The sequence below is a fragment of the Galeopterus variegatus genome, unplaced genomic scaffold (genome assembly GCF_000696425.1).
Source record: "Galeopterus variegatus unplaced genomic scaffold, G_variegatus-3.0.2 Scaffold244, whole genome shotgun sequence".
Lineage (NCBI taxonomy): Eukaryota > Metazoa > Chordata > Mammalia > Dermoptera > Cynocephalidae > Galeopterus > Galeopterus variegatus.
The window spans coordinates 693,304-709,264 of NW_007726355.1; the positions used below are offsets into that span (position 1 = coordinate 693,304).

A 15,961-nucleotide genomic window follows, 5' to 3' on the forward strand; every position below is an offset into this window, starting at 1 on the left:
TGTTTCCAATATTGCTTCCTCTGACTTTTAAAATGAGCTGTATACTAAAATCAGCTTTGTGGTAGGAAGGTGGGGGGGAAGAACACTGTGAGGCTAGAGACTTTGATTAATTGTTTTTTAGAAAAAAGATTTGATTTTGACACTAGTCAACATAACAACTTTGGAATAGTTTAACCACAGTTTATTTATGACTATTTCTTGATTATGAAGGAAATGATCTTGAACTCTTGTAAAACAAGAAAATGAAGTATAGAAATGGTATCACTGGAGTTACGTTTTATAGGAAGTTGAATGCAGAAATATGAGAGAACAATGTGAATTGGTATTAAAATTTCTAATAATCCTGGATTTTTTAAAAAACTGAAGTTGTACTTTATGATATTTCACTGTAAGCATGTATAGACTTTATTATTGAAACAAGATTGGGAGGTATTTGGGACTAAACAGTTGTGGGATTGTGTGTTTTTGTATGTTTACCAGCTTTTGAAAATGAACAGATAGATAAGCTATCACTAACTGATTTAGGTGCATTGTGGGCAGGCATCAAGACTGAAGGTGGACTGTCACAGTCTCAGTCACCCGGACAGACAGGATTTCTCAGCTATGGCACAAGCTTTGGTACGCCTCAACCTGGACAGGCACCATACAGCTACCAGATGCAAGGTCTGTATAACTACTGACATTGCTGTTTTCCTTAACCCTGGAGGCTAATAGTTAATTTCTTAAGTAGAATCTGATGTTCCCTGTAAGTAGTTGATGATGATGGCAAATGGACTGGGTATAGAGGCAGGAGGACACCTGCTTCTAGTTCAGCTCTTCACTTACCTGCTCTCTGGGCCTCAATTTTCATAGTTATAACATTAAGGGGTGAGAGTGAATGACCTATAAGGTTCTTTTCAAAAAGCTCTCAAGCTTTTTGTGAAGCCAAAGTTTTCTTCCTTTATGTCTTCTACCAATTAGAAAAGGAATGAAAAATTAAAAAATTCAACCATGTAAGAGGTTGTGGTATGGTGTATGCTAAAAGCTCCAGCACTTGGTGTTACCAACCAACTTGTCTAAAAGAGTTACGTTTTCTTCATTTTTGTATGGAATGGGGGGGTGGGGGGAGGCAATCACAGGTCTAGAAACAGTATGTGATATGTGTTGGCAAAATGTTCTACCAAAGACCAGTAGATCAGATTTACAGCCATCCAGTGAATCTTCAAGATAGTGCTTCCAAGAACTAGTCCCTGAATTCTATTTTCGAAACTGTAGACAAAACGTAATGTGAGTGCAAGTCAAAGGGAATATCTGAATGTTTATGTTGTCAATGCTGTGTTCAAGAACACATAGACATTACTTCTAATTAGCAAATGTGTCTGCAAAGTGCTTGAGAATAACTTTCTTGTAATTTAAACATTCTCCTAATATCTTGTTTTTACTGTATATCAATTTACAAATCATATTCCACCTCTTAATAGTGCCAAGCCATAGTTGAATTAAATACCTCATTACTACTTTTTGATTGAAGGGGTTCTTTTCATAGTTTTTATCTTTTTTATCTTTCATCTTATTCTTTATTATATTAATAATATTTATTTATTGCAGGTAAGTTAGAAAATACAGAGGAGCAAAAATAACAGTTATAAAACCTACATACTTATTATCATTTTGTCATACATTCTTCTAGATATACAGTATGGGACTATATTGTTTAATATATATAATAATATATATAATGTATATATATAATATATTTTATAATATAGTGTTGCAACCTGCTATTTTCAGTAACAAATATATTGTAAGCATCTTTTCACATCAATAAGTTCTGTTCTATGAATCATTTTAATGCTGCGTGGTATTCATTGGTATACCTTATTTAACTAATCCCCTATTATTGGATATCTAGAGCAATACTGTGTGTATTTTATCTACATCTTTAATTATTCTCTTTGGATAAGTTTAAGTATGGAATTTCTAGGTAAGCTATTTTATACTCTTTTAAGGATTTCTTATATATTCACACAAGGAAGGACTGTGTGTGAGAATACATATATTGGATAATATCCTTGAAAAAGTTGTCACTTTGGTCAGGACAAGATTTTATTACTGTTTTCATATAAGTTTTTTAAACTGAGGAGATAAAACATTTTTTCTTTTCTTCAGTGGTGGTGTTCATCTTTCTCTTATTATTTCTTATATTAAGGATCCTAATCTTTTATAACTATATTTCCAGTTTATTATTTTTAAGGTATCTTTTTCCCTGTATGGCAAATTAGAATTTTTGGAACAAGATCCATTAATCTTTTCACATTTCATTTTGTCTTTGGTTCAAAAAAGCTTGAATTACAAAGTTTTGATATATTTGGTGGTTACAAAATAAAAACTATCTAATAACAGGTGCGTTTGTTGTTAGAAGGATGGTACTTATGTACCTGATTCCAAAACTTTTCAGCTGTCTTGAAAAAGAATTATTTCTACACATTCTGAATATCAATCGTAAAGAGATGAAAAGAACAAAAAGTGGTCAAAAGACTTTATTAATAAATTAACAGTCCCAGGCTCTAGTAATGTAATAGATCATAAGGCAGACTTGGTCTGTTTGCTCATAGAGCTTTTATTCTTGTAAAGGAGAGAGACAGCAGACAAAAAACCAAATAAATTATACAGTTGCAGACTCCTCCTGGAGATATGAGGGAAATGAATAGGGTGCCACGGTAGGTCCCATTGTCCACTGGGCACCCAGGTCTTTTTGAGAAGTGGATCCTACAGGTGAGAAGGGAGCAGGTGCAGTGCCCTCCCTAGAGCCGAGCTGCCCACTGTGTGGTTCCTGGGCCCGAGCCCATCCACAGCCTCTTGGCTACCTGCCCACCACAAGCTAGGCACAAAAACAGAGTTTTTAGAGACTTTCATAGTCAATAGTAAATTTTCTGTTTGTTATATCAAATAATTTTAAAAATGGGACTTGTACTCTCAATGTCTTTTCTATTTCATTCTTTTAGTAACAGGTTACTATTATATTTTGTTCACTTGTCAGTCTGTGAAGGATTGAAGGGAAAAACTGGTCCTGGACCTCAGATAGTTTGAGAAATATTGCACTTGAAAGATGCTTTTATCTTGTTCTCCCAGATCAAAAGCTTGTACAGCAGAAACAGTTTGTAAGAGGATTAACCAGCTATCAGAGTATAACACAGTGCTAGAACAGAGAGAGGAGAAGATGACGGAGGAGAAAAGGAAGTTAATCTGCAGGGGGAAAAAAATCTTTACTTTTGAAAAGAAATAAGAGCATGTGTAGCACCAAGTAAGGTGTGCTTTTCTACCCATAGATTTCGTTGTGACTGGGCTTACTGGAAATTGTATTGAAACCTTTTTAGTGTTTTTGTGCATCGCTTGGTTGATTGGCCTTCCCAGTGGAATTTTAGAACCCATTTTTCCATGACTGAGGTGTTATTTTATATGGATATTTCTCTACTGGTATTCCACTCAATTTTAGGTTATTAGATATGATATGACTTCCATATATCAAGCCAGATGATAAAATGCTATTAACTTGAAACTCGAGGGAGGTTAGCAAGAAATTGTTTAAGGGTCACAAAGATTGATTACATTTTGTAAACATCAGTGTACTAATTATCCTAATTTGATCACCACATATTGTACACAGGTATTGATATTCAAATCTTTACCCCACTAATATGTATAATCAATTATGTTCCAATAAAAAAAATTTCAAAAACAAAACTTGAAACTTGCCAATGTGATGATGGAAAATGGTATGTAATATGCTATTGAGTGCTATGGCCAGATTTGGGTACACGATTAAATTCTGATTAATATGTATTTCTTAAATATTAAATGCAATTTGAAAATGCTTCAAGTTTATTCAATAACTTTGTGTGCCTAGTTGTAGGAGTCATTGACCTTTGATTGTCTTCTCAATACATGTTTTTTTTAACATACTAATTTCTGTGTCTAAAATTATTTTCAAAATGCCCCAGATTTTGTTAATTCTTAATGAATAACAGGGATTTTGGCTTATATTAATTTCATCTTATAGCTGTTAAAAATTTTAAGAATCCTAGATAAGAGCATATTTATTTTAGTCTTCTGGGGGTATTTTTGCCTAGCTTTTTTTTCCAGGGTGATCTTTTCAAACTTTAAAATATAAGGTATGGTGTTTAGTTATTCAGAAAATTAGCTGCTGGAATTTTGTGTTAGCATTTTATAATAATAGAAGAAGTGTTCTAGTAGCCTAGATGACTCAAACAAGTTTGAGTGTGGTGTGGATACGTCCTTTAAGTGGTATGCTGATTAATTTAAAGAAAATTCGTGATGATCACCTCTTTGGTTCTATCAGACTTTGAAGGACTAAACTAAAGATACACTGAAATCTTGCACCCTGGTTAACAGCACAGGTTCTGGAGTCAGACTGCCTATCAGCAGTTCTGCCATTGCTATCTGTGGGTCTTCAGCTGGAGACTTGCCTACTTCACGCTGTTTCCTCATCTCAAGTATGGAGATGATGTCTACTCTCACAGTGCTGTTGTGGGATCTCTCTGTGTAAATTATTCTGACCAACATATGGTAGATGGTAAGAATTCAAGTTGTTGTTTTCATTTTTACTGTTCCCATTGTGGTGGTGATGAGGTTACTATTATTTTATCAGCACCGCACTCTCCTGAGTGAGCCATGGGCCGGCCCATTATTTTAATTATTATTATTATTATGATCCAGCTTTCTGTAATAGTTGAAGATTAGGAAACATTACCTAAATGCTCCCTCCCTCCCATTTCCCAAAGGGGGAGAAATATTTATGTGTGTGTGTGTGTGTGTGTGTACACATAATCAAAAATTTAGTATATATAATAAAATACAATAACATGTAATATTTTTTAAAATTTTTTTATCATCAAAGAGAGCTCTAAGAACCCAATAATGAAATAAACATAGCAAAAAAAGAGCCAGATCTAACTTATGTTCTGGCATAGAAGGAAAATCACTATCAACAAAGGTCAGGCTTTTTGAATATGATACAGAAAAAAAAAATGAGAGAAACAAGAGGAAGCAGCCAAGAGCATGAAGAAAAAAAATCAGAAGAGAGAAAAAGCTGTGTTGGCAGCAGTGGAGGTGGGGTATTGGAAAGTGGGAGCAGAGGAAGTGCAGAAGAGCCACTGACAGAGAAAGAACCAGGCTCTGCAGTGGTGGAAAAGAAAGTCCTTTGCCTCCCTAATTCCTACAGTCATGTCTCTAAGTGCAAGGAAGGGGTGGAGAAAAGAGGAGACCACAGCCATTTAAACATCAAATTATTTAGTTCAGAAGATTAGGGAAGAAAATAGGAATGTGATCAGCTACGCTATGTGGAGATGGAAAAGTCCAGTGCCCGTACAACAGAATAAATTAACATTTGACATTTACTGAGCACTGTTATATGCCAAGGACTGTTCTATTCATATCAGATATATCATCTCATTTAATCTTTACAACAACCTGAACAATGACATTAAAGGATAAGAGCCTGAAAATACTGAAAAATACATAATATTAGCAGTTTATTTAGTTTATGTAATCTCAATGATTACTCAAGGATGGCTACTCAGAATCAAAATGGAGAGTGGTTGGGGCGGCCCGGTGGCGCACTGCTACAGTGCGCAGCTTGGGAGCGCGGCGGCGCTCCCGCCGAGGGTTCGGATCCCACATACAGACCGGCCGCTCACTGGCTGAGCGAGGTGCGGACGCAACGCTGAGGGTTGCGATCCCGTTGCCGGTCCCGGTCCGGTACGGGCGCGACACTGAGGGTTGCGATCCGTTGCTGGTCATGAAAAAAGACAAAAAGGAAAAAAAAAAAATGGAGAGTGGTTTAGAACTGTCCGACCCTGCCATGTACATACACCTAAACTACAGCACCTACAGGGTGGTTCTTAGAGATAACTACAAAAAACAAAATGTTGTCAGTAGTGTTTATATTTTCTGAAGGGTAGACTTGATCTTTAGAACCAAGACATTGCATTACACAACTAGCTATATAACTAGTAAAATATAGCAGCTCATGAAGCTCGAGAAAAAAATTCTAGAAAACTCATTTCTGAACACTGTGCTTGAACATTTTCACAGCTCTTAAAGAACAGATTGGCCATTCGTGGCCATTTTGCCACTGCCAAGCCTTGTGAATTGGGCCAACCTTATTTGGTGCCCTCATTTGGTCCAGACGATTCTTCTGGACCATTCAGGCTCCAATATTCAGTTGCTTCTGTCATGGAAGGCAGGCTTCTGTGAATCCAGTACTTGCCGTGTTAAGCCCAATAAGGATCAGATTTTTGTTTTGTCTACACTAATACTAAAATTCTATAAAATAAGAAGTCAGTGATTAGAAAGTCTGAGTCCTTTCACCTTTGATGCAGTGTCCCTGGAAAATTCTATTTCTGTTTTAATTATTTCTTTTGTACATGTAGTGAAAAATTAGAAACTTAAGTTCAACTGAGAAAAACAAAATGTTCTTGTTCATAGACAGCTGTATAGTTTACCCTGAGAAAGTGAAATCCTTGCCTGTTAGTATTTGACATCTTCCTGTTCCCCAGTGTTAGCCTCTGTGTTTCTGGAAGAAGTTTTAGAATCATCTAAGGAGGTTTTTCTTCACACACCATTGACAAACCTGGTGCAAATGAGTTAGCTGAATGGGTGGGTGTGGATGGATGGAGAGTGTCTGGAGACCCTCAGTCAGTTGTGCAGAAAACATGTAGTGTTTTCAGTGCTGCTCACCAGCCAAAGTGAGCAAGAGAGAGTAGCAAGAGTGAGCGGGGTGTTCTGCATGAGAGAGCGCGTGTGTGTCTGTGCACACACTCATGCATGTGTGTATGAGAGGTAAGAAAACTGCTTAGGAGAAGCTGCTTCGGCCTCTGATTTACTGACCATTTTCACAGAATGTCCGCCCAGTGTGTCATAAACAACTTTTATTCTTCTTTTATGTAAAAGAGACAAGTAACTTGACATCAAGCTTTTAATTATAACTTTTTAAAAATGCAAAGTCTGTAGCAATGGCTGACATTACCATCCATTTAACCCTGCGTGCAACATTGACTGATAGTTCCATCTAATCCAGAAAACAATAAAATATGTTCATAATGATGCCCAGTCATATGAAGAAAATGAAATTTTGTTTAGCAATCTCTTTGAGGTAAGAAAATGTATAGGTCACTTGCAAAAGGTTTTCACATACACAAAAACAAGTTGTGTCACTTACATTGTTAAGCCTCGGCTTTGAGGAAATCTCAGCTTTCCATAGTAGTTTAGTTCTATTCTAGACTGTTGAAGGTGGTGACCATTTTTATTCACATTTTTATCTCCAGCATCTAGTATTATGTCTAAAATATGCAAATGTTTATTAGAAGTGGAGAAGTCTATGCTACAATGAAAGTTAGAAGTTAAGATTCATAGGGACTCCAGTTCTCTTCATTTAGGGAAATTAATTTGGAATTTAGCATGATAAAAATTTCAGTTAACTTGTTCGCATAGTACATTTAAACAGTCTTCCCTTGCATTCATGCTAGCAGATAGAGCTGGCTGGAGGCATCACAGAATCATCACTGTGGTGGCACAGAATGCCTTTTGGAGTGTTTTATTGCCACAGAATAGCCGTGGAGGTATGGGACATTCCTGTCATTCTACACCAGGGAAGGTGTCAGGATTTGCCGTGATAGATAGGAGGGCTACACAGATGTACATGTGCTAAACCCAGAAGGCCCTGGCAACTCCAATTTGTTTATTTTCCTTTAGGCTTTATTGCTCTCACTTAGAGAAGAAAATAACACAAATTCTAACTCCCTCTTTGTATCTAATGTTGTTTGTTCTGCTAAAGAGATTGGGGTTCAAACTAGTGAGCAGAAACAATAAATCAGGGAGAGGCTTGTGGAAGGGTATGTGGAAGGGCGTGCAGCTCCATGCTCCGCACCTCACGGCTGGGTCCGGGAACAAACTGATCACATCTCCCTTGTTTCCTTTGATGGGCCGCCTATAGCTATTTAAACATATAGTTGAACTGTTTTAGCTTATTATTCATTTAAAACTTCAAAATTGGTTAGCAAAACCACTGTTGCAGTTTTAAAGTTTTTTTTATTATCTATAGAGATGGTATTTATTTTTCGAAGAAATGATTCCAAGCTACACAGTTTTAGAAAATATATATTAAGCTTTTCTTGTAATCTGCTAAGATAAAGCAGTTGCTATTAGCACTTTCTGGCATAGAATAACATGATAGAGTTGAAATTGGAGAATAGCTATTGCAGCTTGCTCTGATGTTCAAAATTTCCCCTTAATTGCTTTGCCAGTCTGCTCATATTTATTTTTTAGTACATGGCTTTTTTATGTTCTGGATTTTTTAGAGTAATATTCCATTTTTAGTTCTTTTGGCGTCTTGTGTTATTTCAAGTGTTGAAAATTGTATGGAAATCTCTTGAAATCCGCATATAGCCATAATTAGTGACCAATACCAATTTTATTGTCTGTGTGACTTGTTTTTAGTTAAAATATGTAGAAATATATTAAGAAAGATAAGTGTAAAGATTTTGTGATTTTTATTACCTGAGTTAAAAATTCTTTGGAAATAAAAACTATTACTGGGGTAAAAAAGAAAACTTACTTATTTAAAATCCATCTTATAAGAAAGGGGGAAAACCCTGGTTTTAAATAGCCCATCTGGCCTTTGGAGGCTTCTCCCCAGGGAGCTGTGCTAGCTTCTGCCACATAGATCGTGTCCGATGATGGACATAGCCCATGGCAAAGAGGCCAGGGAAGGAAAGCAAATGGACTTCTGTGAAAATACACAAGGGACAAACAGCATCCTGCTTGCCAAGTAAGTGCTAGAAAATGCTCTAAAACATGGGAAGTACAGACAGGCCCCAGCAGGTTCCAGCATTCTTATGTTGGCTGGGATTCTGGTTTTTAATGTAAGTCCTTGTTCTCTGTGAAGAAGACCTTTGACCTACATGTTACTTTTTTTTTTTTTAAGGTTTTTGAAGTTATAGCTGGGCAGTTTTCTCTAGGTTAAATCACATACAAAACTTTAATATTTTAAGTCATGTTATAAACCAACATAGGCTTGTTCTTCTTAACTGTGAAAAAGTAATGGGGACTTATTAATAAAAGTTTTGGGGGGTTGGTTTGCTTTAAACTGCAATTGTTCAGCACCTTTAGAACTGGGTGGCCCATACGATAGATCTCCTAGCAAGACTGTTTCTTGTTTGTTACGGTTGACAAGACTGCCACCCTTTCTCTGTAGGAACCCCTAACAGTGACAAAAAGAAAGCAAAATCTTTGTGATACATTATCCCTGGGCAACTTTATATAATTTACTTTTAAATTCACTAGCCTAACAGAGAGTTGCAATGAAGAGATCTTTTTAAAATGAGATCATTTGATTCCAAATTTACTTATTAAAATTGTTAGGTGTCACTGTCTCTACCCTTGGTGTGTCTATGATTTTTGTGTAACCAAAATTAATACCACTTTTTCTAATGTATAATTCCCTTTCAGTATTACTGATTTAGAAAATCTAAAAGGTAGATTTAGCGTGGTAGATTAGAAAACAACCTGCAAGTGGAGATAATGATCACTCCCTAACAAGAAAACACAAGCAAGGAAATCCTCCACTCCGCTCCTTGGGCGAAGGTACGGACCTTGCCTCAGCTACCTCATGGAGTGATGCTGGAAATAACCCGAGACAACAGATGTGGAAATAGTGGAATATAAATGTACTCTAAACACATAGGATGTTATTGCATTCTGAATTGGAAGGTTTTCAAATGCAAGGAAGACTCTTTTCATTAATGTACTCGTGATGCATCAGTATCTGAGCTAACAGAATGGCCCAGGAGGAGGCCTGTATCTGTACAATAAGGTCAATATTCTGTTAGGATGCTGATCACAAGACTAATGTTTGGTTAGGACGCCCATATGGTCTGTGGATGTGAACTCCTTGTACCATCTCTGGGGTCCAGTGGTACAGCTAAAATCAGTGAGATTTTATGAGAGCTGTTCAAAATCCGTGATACTTAACCAACTTAAAATTTTATTTGATTTAAAGTTCTCCTGGACTTTTGTCCTGGAGATTCAGAAATATTCTAACTCCTTCCAGAAGGTACTTATAGGTTTTGAATTTAATTTTCTTTGTATAATTTAAATCTAAACTTGTGATTATAGTCTAACTTTTTAAGATAACCCTTTATATGCCATCTAGTTTAAAAGAAACCAGCAAAGTGTGTCCTCCAGATAAAATCTGAGAAATAAGCTCCATTATTATTTGATTATTTTTCCTTTCCCTACTCTTTTTTTATGGCTGAACGTAGAAGGAAGTTGAGAGACTTTTTCTCTCCTGACATCTTTTGTGGGCCTAACGTGACCCTTGCAAACTGCTCACCCTTCCACCACCAAAAAACTTTTTAAAAAATAGTCATGGAAAGGCTTCCTCCTGTCCCTACACCTGATTCTTTGTGACAGTCGTGTTCTCACTGAATCCTTCAGTCCTTTACCACATGGGACTGAAATTCTCAAGTGACAGTTCTGTCTCCCACTTGAGCCTAGATGGAGCCCTTCAAAGACATGAGTCAGACATGGTTTATCCGTGTCTATGTGAGGCAGACAGGATAAATATAACACATTAGTTTAAGGACCCTGTGGTCAGGATGAAAACGAGACTGAAGAGGACTTGTTTAGCATTGGTCTAATGAAGAGGTAAATTACATAGTATCAATTATAGTGAGCTGAAGTTCCTGGAAGGTAAAATCAGTACAAAGAGGTAGTCAAGGAAAGCTTGTTGGAAAGATAGGACTTGAGCTAGGCCTCGTAGAACGAGAAAATGGGGACTGATGGAGGGAAGCATTAGGTAAGGGGAGCAAGACTGAGTAAGATGGGTTACAGGAGAGCAGTGATCACATCCTAAGTTAATATTGTGGGCTCTTTATGGGGAGGTTTAGGAAATAGCTTGGTAACATGTTTCTCCCCTCAGCACCAACATCCCCAACCCTCATCTCCAGGCCCAGATACACATATATATCGTTGCATTTATAATAGCTCCCTACCCCCTCCCTCGCCCTCCTTAAAAGGAGAATCAAAATCGTAACATTCCCTGTGTCCCGGTATACTAACGTTGAACATTCAGATGCTTGGATTTTTCAGTTAATGCCACTTCTTTTCATGAGCTGTTTTTCTTTCCTTAAACAAATGATCAAGAAACTTTCATCGCCCACCATCAGTCTCCTCTGCTTTCCCATAAATCTTTCACCCTCTGATCATCTCTTTTGGATAGTTTGTCCTCACCCCATGCGAGGAATGCACTCTTGCCCTTTTCTGTGAAGCACGTGTTTTCCTTCCCAGTCTAACCAAGCATCTTCATGTCATTCACTGAGCCAGCTCCATATCGGAGCTTGTGGGGCCTGAGTAGATAATGCAAGCTGAGTTTCTTTGTGTTGTCTTCATGAGTTTGTGGTATTTTAAAACTTTCCTCAAGGGATAGAATCATGACACCCACTTCTTTTGGTCCACGCAACCTCTAGAGCTGTGCCTCTAAAGAGGGCCATTAGATATGTGACAGAAGTAACTTAGAAAGTTTTTTGTTTATTTTGTGATTAGAGATATATAATCAGAGTATAAAAATTCTTAATTTAAAAAAGAGGGCAGTGGAAGGACAAATGATGTTGTCTCTTAGGGATGTTCTGAAAGGAGAGATTTTTCCAGAGTTCTGTTCTGGAAATGAGTGTTTCCCCTCAATGCCAAGAAAAATAAATAAATAAATAGATAAATATATCTATCTATCTATCTATCTATATATAAATATATATATATATATATGGCTATGATTGTATATATTGTACCATATATATGTATATATATATATATATAGGCTATGATCGTTCACAACAGTAAACTATTTAAATAAGATTTTCCTTTAATTGGTAAGAAGGTGCCCCCCACCCCACCCCCACGTGGAGCATAACTTAATTCCAAACTCTACCAAAGATTATTGGAACTTCACTTGAACTGGTCTCTGCCAAACTTCTTAACTGAGAAATAATGAATTCTAAGTGGGAATTCTTTCTACTATGAGGAATTTTCATGATATGGTGTGACATAAAATGTAAAACATTTTATCATAGAATATGTTTGTTCCATTTTATTTATCTGGAGGTGACTCTTGTAAAGTCATTTGTGTCTAGGAAGGAAAATACTTTTGTATTATTTTGATAAAGGAATTCCAAACATTAAGCCTAATTCTATGACCTAAAGGTGTAAGTGAAGACTCTTGTAAACCCAACAGAAACTCTCAATAGATTGGTCCTAATGAAAGAGTGAGGTCTGTTCTTCTTGGTCATGTCTCATCCTGTCTCCCCTGTGGCATACAGGTTCGACCCTGGTGTACAACAGTCTTCTACACACATGTGTCTGTCTTGCTGGTCTACGTAGAGTAGGAAGTGGGTTTTGCAGCTTGCACAGTGAAGCTTTCTTGGGAGCATGGTCATTACTATTTTGTCTTTGCTTTGTGGTGGTCTAACCTTTGGTGAAATCCATCTAGTAGTGTTGGCATTGAAGTCTGCATTGGATCAGCCATCAAAGTAGGACCCTTTACTCCATATGATCTTTAGTCCAGGTTAAGAAGCAAAATGCCCCACAAAGATGGGCTCTGAGAAGCTGCTTCTCTAAATGCTTAAAGAGTATGATTACTTTCTTAGTGTAAAAGGAAAGCTTATACTGGTTACGTGTTTTTGAAACAGTTGCTGAAACACCTACTGAATTGGTACCAAAACATAGTGGTACTAAAAATCAGGCACTCTTGGTTTTTGGTAAACACGTGAGTTTTCAGGTCATATCCTAACACTTCCACCTCGACAAGACTGTGATTCCTGTGCCTAAGCAGGGGCCCAGATATGTGCCTCCTGATGATTCGGAGGCAATTGTCAACCATATTTTGAATATGGTGGTAAAAACAAAGAAATAATTAGAAAATAAATTTAAAAAACTGTTACTCTGAGAGATAATATATTGTGGAGATTAAGAGCTTCAGCTCTGGAACCAGATGGCCTAGGATTGAATCCCAGCTCTGCTACACCTTTACAACTTCCAGCAGTTTCTTTATCTGTGAAATTGGATGCAATGGTGTCTACTTCATGGGGCAGTTGTGAGGAATCAGTTATTATAACAGATAAGATATTTTGAGCCTGGCTCAGTGTAAGTGTAAGCATTCAAAAAGTTTTAAGTATTTGTTCTTGACACTTCTATTTTTCTTTTAATATATATATTTTTTAAGGATGATCCCTGGGAAAACTTTAGTGAATTTCAGAACTTCCCACAAAACAATACAGAATAGAATAAGAGGAGACAAGAGAGCATTGTGTAGACTTTAAAACCAGACGGACCTGTGTTTGAATTTTACTTTCATCTCACGGAAGCTGTATTACCTACACCTAACCTCTTTTCCTTATCTTCAAAATGGGAATATTAATACTCCCCATAGTATTGAGTCGTGGAGTATAGATAAAGCATTTCAAAAATGAGCATACTCCCTAACATGTAATGAGTATTCAATGGGTGTTGTCTATTTTTATTGTTATATTTTGTATGCCGGGGATGTTTGTATGGGTTGTGTACAAGTATCCAATTATATAAGCTCAAGGGTTTTTTTTTTGGTTAGCGTGTTTTATAAGGGAAGGACTAATTAGTTTAAATATAATTAGTATTTCTTAGTTTACGTATAATTAGTAATAATTAGCTTAAAATACTGATCACTAAGTCATAGATGTATGTGTGCAAGAGCACACATACATACATCCCTTTGATACACATATACATACATACATCATAGGGATGGATGGATGGATAGACAGACAGATTCAGTAAACCAGGCTTAGCAGGGAAGAAGAGAGGAGGGGGATTCAAGGAAGCTCTTCTGAAGAAGGGGGTCTCTAGTCCATGCTGCATTGTGAAGTTAGCCAGGGTTTGACAGGAAAGTAGGAGTTGTAAGAAGTAGCATTAGAAGAACTGCATGTTGGTTCACTAGTGTTAGGCTGGAATGTGTATCTGGGTGAGTTGGGGTTGGCATTGCTGGAGAGAGACCAAAGAAGTCAAAAATATAAACAAAATCTAGGCCAGCTAATAAATAAGCATGGTAGGGAGTTTGACTTTATCTTGAGGGTAACAGGGAGCCACTAAAGTTTACTTCTTTAAGTAGGAGAGTGACCAGATCAGTCATACACGTTAGAGAAAACTTCTTCTGCCTTTGCAGAAAATAAACTATAGAGGACCAGAGGTTGGGTAGGAAACCAGTAAAGGAGGCTGTAGGAAACTAGTAAAGGAGGCTGCTGCAGAAATCCAATGCTGGTGGTCTAGACTAAGTTAGCAGCTCTGTTTGCCTAAGTTCTACAGGCAGGTGGAGTGGCTCTGCAAACTTGATTCTGGTTGTGAAAAATTAATAGTGCCTGAGCCTGATTCTCTAGTATGTATACCTCTCCCTGAAGCAGGTTAGATCCTTTTGGAAGTTGCATTAAGTCTCCAGGGCCACTGGGGTGCCATTAAACTCCTGCTTCAGCATACTAAATGGAATGGAATCTCAGCCTGAAGTCAGCCAGTAAATGAGTATAACTTATGTTGAATTCCAGCTAATGTACAGTCTTAGAAGTAGCATTAAGTTGGAAAGTCACTTGGGTACCATTTGGAGTACTGAACTATGATTTACTTGGTCATACCCTAGTGGCTTGTATGTGCCAATATAGCTTCCATGGTCTTTTCTACTTTGTTCCAGGGAATAACTTATGGGATGAAAACATCCATTTTTAAAATATATTTTCTGTATCTTATTCATTTTCTTGGTGGGTAGGGATTATTGAAGTCAGTATTTATTGCTTAAAAATGTGCCGTTTAAATAAAAGTAGCAAGTCATAACTTAAAAACATATAGTTTAAATGAAAGTAGCAGGTCATAACCCAAAGTAATTTTTCCTATCAAATGCATGTAATAGCTGAAATTTAAAAATGCTTTGAAATCCACAAGAAATGTATCCAAAAGAAATTTAAATTTTCTTTTACAAGGAATTTTTAAATGTTTATTATTTGTTTGTTTAAGATGTAATGTCAATATTAATTGTTCACTGATATGCAAATTCTTGAAGAATGATTCAGAGATAGCATATGCCCATGAGGTCCACTGTTTAAAAAAACAAAACAAAACAAAACTGATATCCTGAGTCCTATGAGGTCTGAGACTATGTCTTAGTCATCCTTTTTTCCCCATGTAATTATCACCATGAGCCTGATATTTAATGCATGTTTAATTAATATGTGATTGCCACATGCTAATGAAGACTAATATGGGAAGCTTGTCTATTGAAGTTCAATGTTGGTGGGGGAATAAGTATTAGTAGGGTCTGCTTATCTGATAGATGTTCTGGGAACTATGAACAATTGATATTTCTGAAAAGTACAAATGAAGAAACCTCAAATGTGAGTCTTTGTGATAACTAAATTTGAAACTATCTTAGGAAATATTCTCCCTTCTTAGTAAAAATAACAAATGCTTAAATCAGGCTTTCAAAGTTCATAAATGTTTGATAAGTAAACAGGAAAAGAATTTTAGATGTGCAAAGAAATTAAGTCACATTTGTCTGATTTGGGAAATTAAAAAGAGGGAAAAGATACATAAATACAATAGAGAATTTTAGGAGTGTTTGCTGGAATAGACAATAATAGTGCCTAATGTTTGTGTGATAGTGTAGCATGTCTATTATGCTTTCCAAAACATTACCTCATTTCTTCTGTTTAAGAACCCTATAAAGTAAGGTTTTCACAGAGAAGGAAATAATGTCTTAGAGTGGGCAGGTGACTTGTCCAAAGTCCAAACAGCTCATAGCGATGAACTGAAAACTCAGTTCTTTGCTGACTCTTAAGCCAGTACTTAAATGTTCAGTAGCAAGTAAATGATTGGCATATACTAACTACCACAT

The 15,961-nt window shown here is 36.7% G+C and overlaps 1 protein-coding gene across 6 annotated transcripts in view; it reads left to right on the plus strand.

The window, feature by feature from the left end:
- EYA1 (EYA transcriptional coactivator and phosphatase 1) overlaps positions 1–15,961 on the plus strand; it is a 153,351-nt gene that overhangs the window by 40,567 nt on the left and 96,823 nt on the right. For 3 of the 6 annotated variants that reach the window (XM_008566479.1, XM_008566480.1, XM_008566478.1), the window contains exon 7: positions 541–663. In XM_008566479.1, coding sequence (XP_008564701.1) covers positions 541–663 — 123 coding nt within the window. Of the gene's footprint in view, positions 1–525; positions 668–4,392; positions 4,398–15,961 lie in introns of all 6 variants that reach the window. The other 3 variants (XM_008566481.1, XM_008566482.1, XM_008566476.1) reach the window with 2 other exon arrangements.